The sequence below is a fragment of the Pollicipes pollicipes genome, unplaced genomic scaffold (genome assembly GCF_011947565.3).
Source record: "Pollicipes pollicipes isolate AB1234 unplaced genomic scaffold, Ppol_2.1 Scaffold_7261;HRSCAF=8764_pilon_pilon_pilon, whole genome shotgun sequence".
NCBI lineage: Eukaryota > Metazoa > Arthropoda > Thecostraca > Pollicipedomorpha > Pollicipedidae > Pollicipes > Pollicipes pollicipes.
In genome coordinates this window covers 16,483,845-16,500,705 of record NW_023597054.1, presented here as the reverse complement: position 1 = coordinate 16,500,705, position 16,861 = coordinate 16,483,845, and the positions used below count along the sequence as shown (strand labels likewise).

Genomic DNA, 16,861 nt, shown 5'->3' with positions numbered 1-16,861 from the left:
TAAAGCCACGCACAACTCGGCAAGATAGCGGTCTTATCCTGGTCAGTTTAAGCAAACATTAGATACAAAACCCACGCGACGAGTCGACGCGAGAGTCCACCCGTTGCACCTTGCGTGACTTAACTACGCTGTTGCAAGGCTCGGCTTTGCTGAGGAAGTGGATCAGAGGCTGAGCAGTGTTCGCGTTGCAAAGCATATCGTTCAGCGACTTATAGTGCGTACGTTGCTCCATCAGCACCGTTCTCCTTGTACCTATGTGTTATGTTTCGTGTCTTTCTGTGGACGTTCCATGAACCTGCACACGGGGGATGTAGCGGCACCGGCATGCGACCGCTTCTGTGAAGTTGAAGATCACGTTCTTCCCACAGCCCACTCACTGTCGGGACGCCAGGTGCCAGCTCACCCCCGCACTGGTGCGGGTTGAAGAGGGAGGGGGGGGGGGGCTCACGTGAGGCGGCGACGGGCGGGCCAGCGGCGCGCCACGCCGCCGGACGCGCCGCCCACCGGGCTGGTGGGGCTAGTCAGTTGGCCAGCGGCCGTGTGGCTCTCGAACACGGCCCGGGCCGCGCCCGTCCGGTGCCCGATCAGCTGCTGCGCCTCCTGCCGGGACAGCCGGAAGACCACCGTCAGCGGATCACGGCACGTGCCGAAACACGAGCCACAAGGGAGCCACAGGGAGGCGAGCCGTGGTCAGCGGGTCACGGCACGTGCCGAAACACGAGCCACGAGGAGCGGGGAGGTGAGCCGTGGTCAGCCGGTCACGGCACGTGCCGAAACACGAGCCACGAGGGGCGGGGGAGGTGAGCCGTGGTCAGCGGGCACGTGCCGAAACACGAGCCTCGGGGGGTGGGAAGGTAAGCCGTGATCAGCGGGTTACGGCAGGTGCCGAAACACGGGCCACAAGGGGGGGGGGAGGTGAGTCGTGATTAGCTGTCGCACCCTGCCCCGGACCGCCGACGACGTAGCGAACCAAACGTAGGCCAGTCTTCCGACAGTGTTCCCATGCTGTAGCTCCCTGTGACCTGCTCCACGCCACGCCGCACTCCGCCCCGTCCGCCACCCGACGTGTCCCGCCGCTTGGCACCCTCGGCCACGCCGGCACGCCGCCACCCACCTGTTTGCGCTCCATCCGGAGTCGGTCGGCGCGGTGCTTGCGCTCCTCCTCGTCAAGCCGGTCCTGCTCGCGGTGCTCCTGCCAGCGCGCCGCCTCCTGGTCGCTCTGTGATAGCACGCGCTCTGCCTTACGCTCCGCCTGGCGGGCCTCGTTGATGCTGCGGCTCCGCTCGAGCGCCCTGGTGCTCGCGCGACCTGGCCTCGTCCATCTGAGGGCAAGGCGCCGTCAGCAAGACAGCGCTGGAAGCGGCGCGCTGTATGGCGGCCATAGCAGCAGTGCCGATGCGGCGATGTCAGCCACGTAACATGCAGCGGCAAGTGGCGCCATCTCGCCGCGGCTCGCCCCAGCTCGGCTGACGACACAAGTGGTCTGGAAACGGATACGACCCCAGCACCCTCCACAGCACATCGCCGCCAGCTGCTGCCGTTACAGCCGGAGCCCGCCCCCGCTCCGACCTCCCGTCGTCAGCCCACCTCGCGCCGGTTGCGCTCGGTCTCGAGCCGGGCCTTCTCGTCGCCGGCGCGGCGCAGCTCCTCTCCTGCTGGCGCTGGCGCTCCTCCTGCTCCTGCTGCTCCCAGAACCGGTCGCGCGCGCTCAGGTCGATCTCGGCCGCCGGCACGATGCGTCGGTAGTTAGAGCCCTGCGAAGCGAGGCTCGCGCTGAAGACTCGGGATGGCACGTACAACGTGGCGAGTCTCTGTGTGAAAAGGATGTCATGGAAGCACATAAAGACAAAGCGAGAAGTGATCCCAAAAAGGCACAAGACGACAACAAGGACGCTTAAGACATATCACGTTCGGGGCAGCACGAATACAGAATAACTTCGACTGGTAACAAATACAGAACACGACGAAAACTATTTGAGGCATCACATTTGACACGGTTTCCTTCAGCACTACCATAGCCGCCTAGCCACTCCACGGGCAGCGCTCGCCCGCTCGATGTCGGCCACCGCCAGTGTCCAGCGCCGCCGCCGCGCTCACCACCGGCTTGGTCTGCGGACTGGTCTCGGTCGAGCGCTGCCGGAAGTTGTAGACGGACGAGCCGGCGCGCGCCAGCTTCTCCAGGATGGCCTCCTCGTCCACCTCGTCCTCGTCGCGCGCCTGCACCGTCACGTGGTGGCCGTGCAGCAGGGCGGCCACGTCACGCATGTGGTTCGTGCATGAGCCCTTCCGAGTCATCGGCGCCCCCTCGCCTTGCTGCGAACAAGCACGCGACGTGACAGCGGGCACTCGAAGTGTGATGACGTACCATGCATGAACTTTAAGAGTCCCACAATACTCCACTGCATGTGCCTGCCTGGAAGTCTGTGGGTACCAGAACACCCCCACAAAGCAGGACAGCCTTCCTCCCCAGCCTGCATCTTGCCATGCTCACATGTACTGGCCTGAAAGCCCCATCAAGCTTGACACATGGGAGTGCAGGTGTCTGGGACAGTTGAGTAGCTCCTCTGTAGTCACCATGTTGATGATGGTAAGTCTAAACTTTGCAGGCCATCCCCACCATTCATGAATATCAACCTGTTGTTAACATCTGATCCTAGAGAACATACACCAACTGAGGAGGAAAACACATAACTGTCCCTAATGGCAGAACTGGAGGCATATGCTCCTCCCACTGGAGGCGGTGCAGTCTCTCTCTACTAAAAAGTTAAAATAATCCTTGACAGTGTAAGATGCCTGATAGTGTACCTGGGTTTTTGCCCATGGATGAAATCTGACCAAGTTTTTCATATTCCAAGGCCCTTTTTACATGCTCCCTGTTTAAGGCCTTTCTATGTATTGATGGCTCACTTTTCCAGTCAGATCATGTTTTGTACATTCTCACACTTTGGAGACACTTTGAACAATATCAACCCACAAACATGAAAGCTGTCTGCCTTACAAAATCCCATGCTTCTCAGAATGCATCTGGCCTCCAGAATGGATGTATGTGCCATCCAGGGGTGTGGGAGGGGTAGAGGGTAGGAGGTAGGGGGTAGGGGGTAGGGGGGTAGGGGGTAGGGGGTAGGGGGTGGGGGCAGGCATAGCAACATGGCTTCTTTTGCTTAGACAATTTAGGTGCCAACACCACCCAGATCCAGAACCTGTGCATGATAACTGAGCCCAAAGGTATCAGACACCAAGAATGATGGGATAAGGATGAAACTAGCTTGGATCAGCTACAATCCTACTAGCTTCTTTTCAGCACCAGATGACATATAGAAACAATATTAATTTATAACATTCCTACAGCCATGCAATGCCTATCATTACTCACCTATGCTTGTTATTTTGTAAAAATGCTGCTTTTAAATTATATGACAACCTTCAAGCCTCAGGGGTTCTTCTGAATATTTAGGGCTGCCTGGCCCCTGGATGCTCTTCTTGGATAAGCTGCTACACAAGTAACATATCTAATAGCCAACTTTATAACTTTAAGACATTCTTAATTTTCTAGCCAAAAATTAAAACCATAAGCATGACAAATAAAAAAGACTGCACCTAGTTCCATTTTTTACTAAGATAAGTGCAACTGACCAGCAGTTAGTCAAAGTGCTGCTCCAAGAAAGCCTCAAGAAAACATCCAAAGTAATTTAATGGGCCAATCCTAGATAATATATCTGTACAATGATGAACCTGGTTTTTCTTCAACTCTAGTATGCACACATTGCTGAGACTTCCCTGATTGCCACATGATAATCAATCATTTCAAAAGGCAACACAATAAATGCTTGATGACTTCTAGGCCTTACTTACCCAGTTGATGAGCACATATTTGGGAAGGCTGGTCTTTGGATCCATCATGCGGCAGAACCCGTACATTATTTGGTTACTGTTCAAATCCTCGCTTAACTCTGTCAGTCCACCATCCCCAGTGGAGACAACCTTGAGTGTATTGGAGTGCCCATCATATCCAAATAGTGCCCTGCAAAGGAGAGGAAATGGACATGCCACACATAATAGGCACTTCTGACAAAAAACAATCACAATGGACAAAGAAAACATCAGGACACCAATTATTTATCTTCTTGAGTTTATATTCTGGTACATGCACTTTGCATGACTTATGAAATATGGGATTGCTTGCAAGATGATCATAGATGCATGAACATGTAAAAAAGACATATTGTGCCAAACTGGGACAGACAATCACATAAATCACAGGTGATATCAAGTTGCTCATCCACATACCAGTCTGTTGCAGTTTTATCATCTGTGACATCCTTCCACGCTGCAACCAGCTTGGCTTCGTGGGTCCTCAAATCAATTGACATGGCTTAATTCAAGCAAATTTTAGTTCAAGTCTAAATCACCAAATTCCTCCTTCAACCAGGAAAAGGACCATCATAGGTACCGAGGCCAAACTTGAGACCGGAGCCTGATATGGCGACCACCAGACGACCTTCTCAAACTTGCTGCCCCAGTCTCCCCCACAACGATCAGTCTGAGAAACACTTCTTCCACAATCACGATCTTCAAGCACGTTCCGCTACCACAAATTTCGCCTTAACAATCTACCCCACCAATCTCCGTCGGGCCACCGGCTCTACGCACCGCGCATTTCACTTTAACACGCGACGAAGATGCCATCTATACAAACATTCAGCCGGGGACTCCTCCGTGAAAATACGCGTACACCCTTTCGTCGTGATTAGTTTTTGACGTCAAAGGTGTCGAATGGCAAGGTTTATGAAAATGACGTCATGATCGAGGACAGAAATGTTAGAGGATTCTTTGCACGACATTAAGGGTTGTCCTCAAAATGCATTAGCCGACACAGCATGACTCTTACACAACTTTGATTTAAATATTGTGAAAAAATATGCAATGCACCAATCAAAGCAAGGTAGTCCAAACAAATTTCAAGCCTTGACACTGTTCGGGGCATTTTGATTTCATTTGTCAAATTATACATCCAAGATGACGTGCCTGGCTGCTACTTGACGGCTATGATAGATGGAAAGGCTTTATCTTGTAACTGATTTAATATTTACCCCATAGCGCAGCTGTAAGGCGTCATTTTAACGGTTAACAGCACGACATCTTGCCGAAAACAGCAAAACATGCAACCACCAAAATTTGGTAGCTCTTAGCTGGCGGGAAAACCACGCACCTGTTTCGAAAAGAGCAAAGTTTTTGCACACGGTATTGGTTGCAACACTGCGGTTATTCCATATCATTTTGCTCTCAGAAATGTCTGGTTTGGGCATCGTTTCTTAGAAATTCACGACACCAGAGAGTTGTTCAAACCCTTTCCTTGCCATTTCTATTGCTATAGTTGCACCAATGAACTGAAATATTTATATGGAAGGGATCAGGTATGAGGGTTTCAGGGACAGAAGCCTAATTGGGTCTATGGCCCAATGACTCGTCCCATAATGGTGTATCCATTTGTCATCCTCTGTTGTCTGATGCTCTCCATTCCTGCTTCATATGGAGGTAATTCCTGTGGGATGAATCTATTTTATCAATGCCGTATTTGGATGCTCATGCATGCTTTTAGTGCATTGTGAATATTTAATCATGCTGGTGAATCACGCACAATTTGCAGTGTGTTTTCAGATAGGTGTTGTCGATATGTAGGGGCTGGCCATATAGTGTGAGTTTCCCAATGTTACAATGAAAGTTAGCTCATGTCTGTGAGGGAATGTTCATACTACTTTATTTTTATACCTGTAAATTCATGTCCATTTTCAGTTATCTTGGTCATCTTTTAATGGTGCTGTTATCCCATTGTATAGATGGTTACTATGTGTGGCTTTTGTTATGGTTGTCACAGTCCTTACTTTATATGTTTAAGAATGTAATAATGTGCACTATTGCATATGACTGATGACATCATACTCTTGGCTTTGCAGGGCTGCAAGAACTGGTCATAACTTTTCTCAGTCAAAAGAATCCATATCATATTCAGCAAGCAACATCATCAAAATATTTGCTTCTTAGTGACTGCATATCACAGAACATAGTAAGCACAATAATGCATCATTTTGTTTTGAAACTGCTCATTCCAGAACAGAAGTTTGGACATCAGACTTAGCCTTTTCTCCAAATTGGTTAGCTTAGAGTTGGAGGTATCAAGCTATGATAGTGCTTATGGTCCATGGTGTGGTTAAGCTCTAACATAACATTAGGTACATGAGGCAGTAAGTGACATAAGATCAGTTACCCTGACTGGTATTAATGTAACTTGGTCCAGCAACTTAACCCCTTGATACCCTTTCACCCTCCTTTGTGCCTTTTCAATATATTGTATCTGGACAGTCTTTTTTATAAGCATTGCATACCAAAGAGTATATTATTTTGGTTCATAAATTTTGCAATGCTTTCAATCTTATCAGCCTATTAGAATACTGTCATGACAATCATGACATAATATTACATGACATGACATATAATAGGACAGTCATGTCCTATTTTATGATGTCTAGGCTATGTCAGATATCTTCTGTAGCATATCATCCATCAATTTAATTCATGACTGGTCCATTCAGGTTCCCAAATGTAAGAAATGTGGCAAAATTATAGTCCTGGTCCCATCATGACTGCACCTAAAATTATGCCTTCAATTGGGAGCTATTGCCTGATGCACTGTTTTCACTGGTAGCTGCAGTCTGTACAGCCTGTTGCCCAGTTTTGCCCTGCCTGGTCTTATCTGTCAGCAGTTAATGGATGGTGACCACACACACTGCTGGGAAAGGTGAAAATCCAGCTGTGCAATGGCTCACACCTACAACTGTAGGACTTGTGGTCTTGTGTATGTACATTTTCAAGCTGTAGTCTCAAAATATTAGCCAGTGTCATCAATGGAATATTTTTGGTTGATATGGTGCCTAATTCACCTGGGTTTCTAAGTGATTCTTCCAAACATGTGTGTGGATAGCTCATTGACTGCATACTTGAAGGAGAAGTGGTAATCATCATTGATCTTATTGAATGTGATGCCATCATAGAGAACCGAAAGTCTGGTGGCTGCAGTGACTTTGCAAGCAAAATAGCATTTTTGGTTTAAATTAAATGTTTTTTTAAGGCCATGATATGTATGCATGCATGTCTACTGGTGTGCATGTGTATGTACATGCATGTATACTATGTGTATGTGTATGTACAAATGTGCATGTACTTGTGGGTGCATGCACATAAGATGGGCAAAGGCCATGCTATCTCTTGTGTAGCGAGATGAACAGGACCAGTGCTTACCCCCAAGTAAGACATTTGCCCTTACTTTCCAGTCTGTCCCAGTTGTTCATCTGGCACATGAGGACTTCCATGACATCCACTACTGGACCATCTTTCCCCTGCTACCCATGTAGGTATTTTGCCTGCAAAATCCAAGTGCTTACAATGCTGCCTACAGGATGTGGCAGGTGCCTACAGTTAGACACATTGGTCGATTGTACTGGATCATGACTTGGGAAATGGGTCATGTTTGCCAGATACCTTCAGAAATCGGAATGTCTATTTAGTCATATGCTCCAATTTAAAAGAGCATTCCTCCTTAAATCTTTAAGACACATTATGTTTGTGTTCAAAAACCCATGCAACCAAGATGCACATATAACACTAAAAGTTGGGAACATTGTACACTCTGGAGCCATTGCAGACATATGTCTGAATATTGCTGACTACAGCAGACATGTCTGGCTGTAAGCCTTCACAAAAAGATCTTAGCACATTGTGGTATCTGGTGCAGCATGTGATTGTTGCATGTATGTTTTATACACATATTTATAGTCATATGTTTTTGACGGGTTTTTCCAATATGACCTTTTAATTTAAATTATTAGTTGCAAACACAACCATTTATCAATGTTGAATGTTCCTTTCTGTTATAATGCTTGCATTGCAATGCTGCTCATGTAGGGTATCACCATGCTCTTTGTGGCAGCTTGTCAAGAAGGCATGGACAAAATGCATCCTGGTTCTTCTTTGGGACTGAAGGCACACATATCAAGCCAGCACCCATGGCTTCTCTTCTGTCCAAGTTCAGTCCCGACCAGGTACGTTCATGGTACATCGTGCTCCATCAATGCTCGCCATCACCGTGCTCAGTGTATGCTGATGTGCTAACAAACTCAAAGCTGTGGTGGTAATTCACCGTGCGTTCTGTCAAACCATGTGTTTTCGGTATGTCTGTGACTGTTCGACACGTCCTCTGTTTACCATGCTCATGGCCGGATCATTCGTTTCTTCATCGACCGCCTGGTCCAGAGTCTGTTCTCACAGTGCCTACTGCTGAGTCTAATCTCAGCAGCGCCTTCTGCTGCTGCCTCGCGTCGCTTCAGTTGGTCTGCAGCTCGCCGTGTAAGGCCCATTCGTGGTCGTGGCGTCAGCCAGTGCACCGCCGCCCCGCGGGGCCCCACCCTGGCACTCCTCGCGCTGGTCCTCCACTCCAGGTCCTGCCTGTCTGTGGTTCTGTGTCGTTTTGTCGTCCGCTGCTCTGACGGTGCGCCGCCCCGCCCGGCAGGAGGTGCTCCTGGGCCGGTCGCTGCGGGACCGCGAGCCCACCATCGTGCACCACTTCGCCTTCCATGACGACCCGGGCCGGTTCGCGTACCCGGACCTGGCGGCCGGCCTACTCATGTCTGTCTCCCTGCTCAATAGGTGGGGCACCACCGCATGTCCGCGTCGCGTGACGGGGTGTACCCCGACATTTGTGTCCGACCTGGCTCCTGTCGGGGTCACGGCACCAACACTTTTGGTTGTGACTCCTCACTTGTGAACTGCCCCAATGATTAATTGCGCCCCAGTCTGAACTTTTTGCATTTTAACGCTGATGTTCATTCATCGAACACCTTTGGGTTTACAATTGAAGGGGGCATGCACATAAGCTTTTATGTTTAACGGATCGTGTTTCTTCATAATACTCCTCCACGATCCGATGCTGAATTGTTCTCAGACCAATCCGTTTCCACCGAACGGGTTCTGGGCGCGTCTCGCTCGGCTGAACTGTACCCCGGACGTGTCGTGAATGAGTACCCCGGACGTGTCGTGAGTGTGTACCCCGGACGTGTTGTGAGTGAGTACCCCGGACGTGGGTCCCCTCTGAAGTCGTGTGCCGGCCGTGTGCGCCAGTCTGGCGCGGCGCTACTCGCAGCTGCCTGCACCGCCGGTCGACTTCTCCATCGACCCGATGCACGAGCTGGCCCTGTTTGCGTGGCGCGAGGGCGAGGGGCCGTCTCTCAGCGACAGTGGCGCCCTCTGCGTGGCGCCCGCCGCCGGCTGCGCCACCGAGCAGCGGCCGCCGCCGGCCTGCGTGAGTGGACTCGCGTGAGCGGTCGTCGGGCCAGCCACCGCGCGCTGACGACCCGGGGGCCGGCTAGTGTCAGGGCGGGCGGAGGTGCGGCGGAGTGTGCCCTGACTGGGCGCCCAGGCACACATGCATTTTGCCTTGACGCGCTCAGAAGTATGGGATGTGGATAGAGCTACCTCTGGTATCAATGAACAAACGTCTCCAACCTTGCGTGCTGTTGGATAGTGCTGAAACGTTGAGATGGCTGCGATCATAAGTGTAAAGTGATGGTAGGTGGTGACTTATTTGTTGATTATTACTGCCCTCCGGCTCAGGCTTTCTTTTCTGACAACGATGTGCCGTCGACCGCTGCTTTTGGACGTGCCGAAATCACAGATTAAACAAGCAACGTGAATATCTGTGCAGTCTGCGCGGGTCGTTTTTTACTTTTTGCTTCCCGCTGTTTTTATATGTTGTACGTGATGTTCTAAAAGAACTGAGCTTGCATGGATGGACACGACATGCACGAGTGTGAATAAGAACACGAACACATTTCCCAACACTATCGCAATGACTCCGCCGCCGTCATCAGTCGGGAGAGTTGGACGCCTCATCGGTGCACTACGCCGTGAAGACGTGTGCCAAGTTCCACAAGAGCCGCCTGCCTGTAGTGCGCGAGACCTGGGCCCGGGACGCCGTCCACGTGCGCTACTACAGCGACGAGGCAGGTACAGCTAGAGTCGAGGGACGCTCGCGCCGCTCCGCAGGTCGCCGGCGGCCGATGATGAACAGGCGCCGGCTGTACGGGAGCGGTGGATGTGCGGGCAGATCGAGTGCTCCGTCGGTATCGGAACAGTGCGACGATCTGCATCGAGCATGTTGCCTTTGCAAGCTAAGCCTTGCCGGCTCAAACCCAGGTGGATAATTCGGAAGGATATCTAACGTGTTTTTGGCGAGCTGGCAAGAAGCTTTAAAACTGATGCGTGGAACCGTTTTAGAATTGCCGCAACTGATGCGAAAGCCCTGTGTTCGATCATGGTAGATATTGCATTACCGCATCACCCTGAATAGACGGACCTTCTGGTGGATCGAAATGTTGTATGGCACTGTTACATTGACGTACGGGGCGGGACAGCCTGCTGCCGCGGCGGGCCAGACCGTGCCTGCTGCTGACGCCTGCGCCGGCTCCGCCAGACGAGCTTTACGGCGCCATCAGCGTGGGCGTCGCCAACACGGAGCGCGGCCACTGCGCCAAGACGCTGCGCATCCTGCAGCGCTCGGCCGCCGTCGCTGGCCTGCGCTGGCTGGTGGTGGCCGACGACGATACCATGCTCAGGTGAGGCGGCGCCCGCCCGCTCCCCGGAGAGACGGCACGCCCGGGGTCAGTGTGCCACTCTGACCTTGGCGTAGGGAGCGCAAAAGGATCCCGCTCCCAGGAGAGACGGCACACTCCGGGTCAGTGTGCCACTCTGGCTGGGGTGTGGGAGCACCAGAGGATAAGGCGACGCTCGCCCACTCCCAGGAGAGACGGCACGTGCCGGGCCAGTGTGCCACTCTGGCCGTGGTGTGGAAGCACCAGAGGATTTAGCAACGCTCGCCCACTCCCAGAAGAGACGGCACGCGCCGGGTCAGTGTGCTACTCTGGCCGTGGTGTGGGAGCACCAGAGGATAAGGCGACGCTCGCCCACTCCCTGGAGAGACGGTACGTGCCGAGTCAGTGTGCCACTCTGGCCGTGGTGTGGGAGCACCAGAGGATAAGGCGACGCTCGCCCACTCCCAGAAGAGACGGCACGTGCCGGGTCAGTGTGCTACTCAGGCCGTGGTGTGGGAGCACCAGAGGATAAGGCGACGCTCGCCCACTCCCAGAAGAGACGGCACGTGCCGGGTCAGTGTGCCACTCTGGCCGTGGTGTGGGAGCACCAGAGGATAAGGCGACGCTCGCCCACTCCCAGAAGAGACGGCACGTGCCGGGTCAGTGTGCTACTCAGGCCGTGGTGTGGAAGCACCAGAGGATAAGGCGACGCTCGCCCACTCCCAGAAGAGACGGCACGCTCCGGGTCAGTGTGCCACTCTGGCTGGGGTGTGGGAGCACCAGAGGATAAGGCGACGCTCGCCCACTCCCTGGAGAGGCGGCACGTGCCGGGTCAGTGTGCTACTCAGGCCGTGGTGTGGGAGCACCAGAGGATAAGGCGACGCTCGCCCACTCCCAGAAGAGACGGCACGTGCCGGGTCAGTGTGCCACTCTGGCCGTGGTGTGGGAGCACCAGAGGATAAGGCGACGCTCGCCCACTCCCAGAAGAGACGGCACGTGCCGGGTCAGTGTGCTACTCAGGCCGTGGTGTGGAAGCACCAGAGGATAAGGCGACGCTCGCCCACTCCCAGAAGAGACGGCACGCTCCGGGTCAGTGTGCCACTCTGGCTGGGGTGTGGGAGCACCAGAGGATAAGGCGACGCTCGCCCACTCCCTGGAGAGGCGGCACGTGCCGGGTCAGTGTGCTACTCAGGCCGTGGTGTAGGGAGCGCCACCGCATATGTGGTGCATGAGATGTGCTTGCATCACGCTCAGTATTGAAGAACAAGGAAAGGTCAGCTTTCTAGAAAAGCTCTGTTGTCATGAGCTCGTCGGCTACCTGTCCGCTAATCTTCAGTTTTGTTATCAGTTCCGTAATGAACAAGTGGTTAACACTTCCGGCTCCCGTTTAGGTTCGGGATCGAACACCGGCAAAGCCATGGCCTCTAAGCTCTGGTATGACCTATGCACTTGCTGGCTCTCTATGGAAGGCTGCTTGACTTCCTCGTCCGTCCAGCCATCTGCGTGGACCCCAGACTCCGTTGCTCCTGAACGTCGAGCAACTCAGTGCATGGAACCAGTCGCAGGGCTGCAGCACTAGTTTACGAGCAGGTCCCAGCACCTTACCCGTCCGTAGCGCATCTTGCGTGCCGTGGTCCCCGAGCTAGTGCTGTACCGCGGCCTGGCCGTGTCCGCTCGGCCGCAGTGTGCCCCGTCTGCCGTGGTCCCCGAGCTAGTGCTGTGCCGCGGCCTGACCTTGTCCGCTCGGCCGCAGCGTGCCCCGTCTGCACCAGCTGCTGGCCTGCTACAGCCCGAGTGAGCCGCTCTTGCTAGGCGAGCGGTACGGCTTCCGCACCTCCGGCGGCGGCGGCGCCGGAGGCTACAGCTACATCACCGGCGGCGGAGGTCAGTCGGGCGCGCGCCGGCCACTCATCCGGCCACCTCGCGCCCAGCGCCGCGAGGTGGGACCTGCTGGCCCTTATCGAACGCACTGTATGCGCCTGCGTGTCGATGCGAGAGACCTACCGGACTGGCATAATGTGCTTGTAGTCCTGCCGTCTTAGTAGCTGGCCGGGGATTTTTTTTTTGCTGTACACCCTTCAGGTTTAAGCTATGTGGTCTCACATACTCATCCCTGCAAATACTGCGTTGGTCTGCGATATGCTTTATACCACCGTGTGCTCGTGGAGCGACACGAGCCTGGGCGCTGGAGCCGGTGCCGAGCCGTGCGGTGACGGCGGTGCCGGTGGCCGGTCAGGGATGGTGCTGAGCGTGGAGGCAGTGCGCCGGCTGAGCGCGAGCTGCCGCTGCCCGACGGCCGACACGCCCGACGACATGCAGCTGGGCCTGTGCGCCGCCGCCGCCGGCATCACGCTCGTCCACTCGCCCCGCTTCCACCAGGTCAGCGGAAAGGCAGGCCAACTGTATGACTGACGGGTGGCGTGTGGTCGTGGTCATGTGATGTGGGAGCTGGGGAGGCGCAGCTCGTGCCGTGGCGTAACCTGGGATGTCTCTGAGAATGCACAACTCTGTATAATGACATCCAACCTCTAGCCTCACATCTGAACGGTGGTATGGCCAAGTGCGAACGTGGTGACCCGATCTTATGCGAACCGGGCGGTGTTTGACCTGTCCAGATTTATGACATGAACCCGCGAAGGCGAACCCGCGTACCATCCTGGTGACCTGACCTCCCGTGTCCCGAGACGAGCCTGCGTGCCTTCTAGGTCACCTGACCTCCCCTGTCCCGAGACGAGCCCGCGTGCCACTATAGTCACCTGACCTCCCGTGTCCCGAGACGAGCCCGCGTGCCTTCTAGTCACCTGACCTCCCCTGTCCCGAGACGAGCCCGCGTGCCGTCCCGGTGACCTGACCTCCCGTGTCCCGAGACGAGCCTGCGTGCCGTCCCGGTGACCTGACCTCCCCTGTCTCGAGACGAGCCCGCGTGCCACTATAGTCACCTGACCTCCCGTGTCCCGCGGCGAGCCCGCGTGCCGTCCCGGTGACCTGACCTCCCCTGTCCCGAGACGAGCCCGCGTGCCATTATAGTCACCTGACCTCCCGTGTCCCGCGGCGGGCCCGCGTGCCGTCCCGGTGACTGACCTCCCCTGTCTCGAGACGAGCCGCGTGCCGCTATAGTCACCTGACCTCCCGTGTCCGCGGCGAGCCGCGTGCCGTCCCGGTGACCTGACCTCCCCTGTCCCGAGACGAGCCTGCGTGCCGTCCCGGTGACCTGACCTCCCTGTTCGAGACGAGCCCGCGTGCCATTATAGTCACCTGACCTCCCCTGTCTCGAGACGAGCCCGCGTGCCACTATAGTCACCTGACCTCCCGTGTCCGCGGCGAGCCCGCGTGCCGTCCGGTCACCTGACCTCCCCTGTCTCGAGACGAGCCCCGCGTGCCATTATAGTCACCTGACCTCCCCTGTCTCGAGACGAGCCCGCGTGCCATTATAGTCACCTGACCTCCCGTGTCCCGCGGGAGCCCGCGTGCCGTCCCGGTGACCTGACCTCCCCTGTCTCGAGACGAGCCCGCGTGCCATTATAGTCACCTGACCTCCCGTGTCCCGCGAGGGCCCGCGTGCCATTATAGTCACCTGACCTCCCCTGTCTCGAGACGAGCCCGTGCCATTATAGTCACCTGACCTCCTGTGTCTCGAGACGAGCCCGCGTGCCATTATAGTCACCTGACCTCCCGTGTCCCGAGACGAGCCCGCGTGCCGTCCAGGTCACCTGCCCCTCTGTCCGAGACGAGCCCGCGTGCCATTATAGTCACCTGACCTCCCCTGTCCGAGACGAGCCCGCGTGCCATTATAGTCACCTGACCTCCGTGTCTCGAGACGAGCCCGCGTGCCATTATAGTCACCTGACCTCCCTGTCTCGAGACGAGCCCGCGTACCGTCCAGGTCACCTGGCCTCCCCTGTCCCGAGACGAGCCCGCGTGCCATTATAGTCACCTGACCTCCCCTGTCTCGAGACGAGCCCGCGTGCCATTATAGTCACCTGACCTCTCTGTCTCGAGACGAGCCCGCGTGCCATTATAGTCACCTGACCTCCCGTGTCCCGAGACGAGCCCGCGTGCCGTCCAGGTCACCTGGCCTCCCCTGTCCCGAGACGAGCCCGCGTGCCGTCCAGATGACCTGACCTCCCGTCCTGAGACGAGCCTGCGTGTCGTCCAGGTCACCTGGCATCCCCTGTCCCGAGGCGAGCCCGCGTGCCGTCCAGGTCACCTGACCTCGCCTGACGTTTCGCCGTGTCGACAGGCGCGGCCGCCCGACTACCCGGCCGAGGTGCTTACCCATAGCCGGCCCGTGTCGTTCCACAAACACTGGATGATCGACCCGCGCGCCGTGTACCGCACCTGGCTGCAGGAGCCACGGCCGGCGGCGGAGCGGCACTCGGAGCTGTGAGCCGCGCCTGACGTCGCCCCGCGCCCGGCGGCGGGGGCCAGCGCCAGGACGGCCGCGGAGGGATGATGTGGCAAGCTCCGGCCAGGGGAGGCTTGGCTCGCGGCACCGGTGCAGCCGAGGCCGATGCAGGCGCCGAGGATGGCGGGGTGGGCGGTCAGACGAGGCACCGGCCGGGGAGGCACGGCTCGCGGCACCGGTGCGGCCGAGGCAGGCGCCGGGGTGGCGGGGGTGGGCGGCCAGGCGAGACACGGCCAGCGGCGGCGGAGCGGCTGGGGCTGCCCGCGCCGCAGTGCAGGGCTCGGCGATGGATGTTATGGAGGAATGATGTTATTGCTTACCACTGGTATTGTGCGCGGTATGATTGACCAGACTTGCGTTATGAGAAGAGAACCGCGTCGTTCACACGTACTTGATGTGTGCACAAGCACCACCGCATATCTTTGTCGTCAGTGCATGCCATTCGTTCACTGATATTACGTTTCACTACGCGACTCAAAGCCTGACAACCACAAAGTATTATGTTGAGAAACGCATCGTTTCCGCCCCAGTTACCAGAAGCACTCACTAGTGTAATGTGAGTACCACTGCACGTACGCCACTCTTCGGTCGCCTGTTGTCGACCCGATAGTCAGTAATCATCAGCTACCACTCACCGACGTCTCCAAAGGTGTCGTTAACCCGCTGATGATGTGTGACTGCGTACTGTGCGTATAGAGCATCTTCATAGCGTAGCTGCTCCAATTTTCTGCACTAACAGTTCTTTCGTGACGTTTCTCGGGTGGTCAGTTTTTACAGCTCCAAGAGCTTGTTTGTATCTCTATCTAACACAAACAAACACTCTATCAGTGTTTGTGGTTGTATTGGCAATCGTGCGTGAGCAAACCCGTTTTAATTAGGACTGTTTGTTCAGTGCAGTGTCGTCACCTGCGTCGAGGAATTTCACGATCTTCGTGCTGTATTGCCACTCAGAACCGGTGTGTGTGTGCCCGTGGGTGCACGTGACACGCGGGGTGTGGTTGCCGACGTCCATCTGATGCCTGGGGCACAGCTTCACGCAATGGTGTTAGGTGGGTCAGTGCTACCACGCCGAGATGGGTGAAGCTTGCGCTTATTCTTCGCCATGTGTATCATATCAGAGTATTGTGCCATATCAAGCCATTGTCCCGATGTGCTGGGATTTGGGAACCTTTACAGATATTTACAGATCCGTCACGGAGTCACCGCTAGTGTGCGTGCAGAGGTGGCTTTGACGTCACATTTTCGCTGTTTTTGTGGTCTTAAATGTTTATCTACCTGGGTGTGACCACGCTTCATAGACTGCTGAGGGCAAATGAGAAACTGGGGGAGGTGGGGGGGGGGGGGGGGGGGACACAATCTGACCGGAAAATTGCGAAGCATACTCTTTGCGACGAAAATGAGGAGGAAAATGTTGATTTGACAAAATTCCTGGTGGCACGTCCCTCTCCCAACATTGGTTACACCTGCTTTCTTGCCATACATGTGTTCAAATAGCCATATCGTGAAGCAAGGCTGCGAGTGACACCTCGCGCATGTCGCAGCCATATCCCGCGCGGTCTGCGCCTGGCCATGACTGTTACGCATATCCCAGCCATATCGCGCGCGGCCTGCGCCTGGCCATGACTGTTACGCATATCCCAGCCATATCGCGAGCGGTCTGCGCCTGGCCGTGACTGTTACGCATATCTCAGCCATATCGCGCGCGGCGTGCGCCTGCCCGTGATTGCTCACGCATATCTCAGCCATATCGCGCGCGGCGTGCGCCTGCCCGTGACTTTTACGCATATCCCAGCCATATCGCGCGCGGCCTGCGCCT

The 16,861-nt window shown here is 55.3% G+C and overlaps 2 protein-coding genes across 2 annotated transcripts; one reads left to right on the top strand and one right to left on the bottom strand.

The window, feature by feature from the left end:
* Positions 1-252: 252 nt before the first annotated feature.
* On the bottom strand, positions 253-3,897 carry LOC119111103 (drebrin-like protein). Its single transcript, XM_037234929.1, has 6 exons — positions 3,853-3,897; positions 2,098-2,217; positions 1,696-1,754; positions 1,115-1,322; positions 479-600; positions 253-295 (listed from the first exon to the last, which is right to left on the bottom strand). The coding sequence occupies exons 1-6, from the start codon at positions 3,895-3,897 to the stop codon at positions 253-255; spliced, it is 597 nt and encodes a 198-aa protein (XP_037090824.1).
* Positions 3,898-5,202: 1,305 nt separating this feature from the next.
* LOC119112453 (beta-1,3-glucosyltransferase) lies at positions 5,203-15,199 on the top strand. The gene is made up of 11 exons (XM_037236652.1): positions 5,203-5,535; positions 5,955-6,064; positions 7,329-7,405; positions 7,985-8,096; positions 8,564-8,700; positions 9,172-9,352; positions 9,921-10,056; positions 10,523-10,664; positions 12,394-12,524; positions 12,877-13,019; positions 14,881-15,199. The coding sequence occupies exons 1-11, from the start codon at positions 5,460-5,462 to the stop codon at positions 15,025-15,027; spliced, it is 1,392 nt and encodes a 463-aa protein (XP_037092547.1). The 5' UTR covers positions 5,203-5,459; the 3' UTR covers positions 15,028-15,199.
* The last annotated feature ends 1,662 nt before the right edge of the window (positions 15,200-16,861 follow it).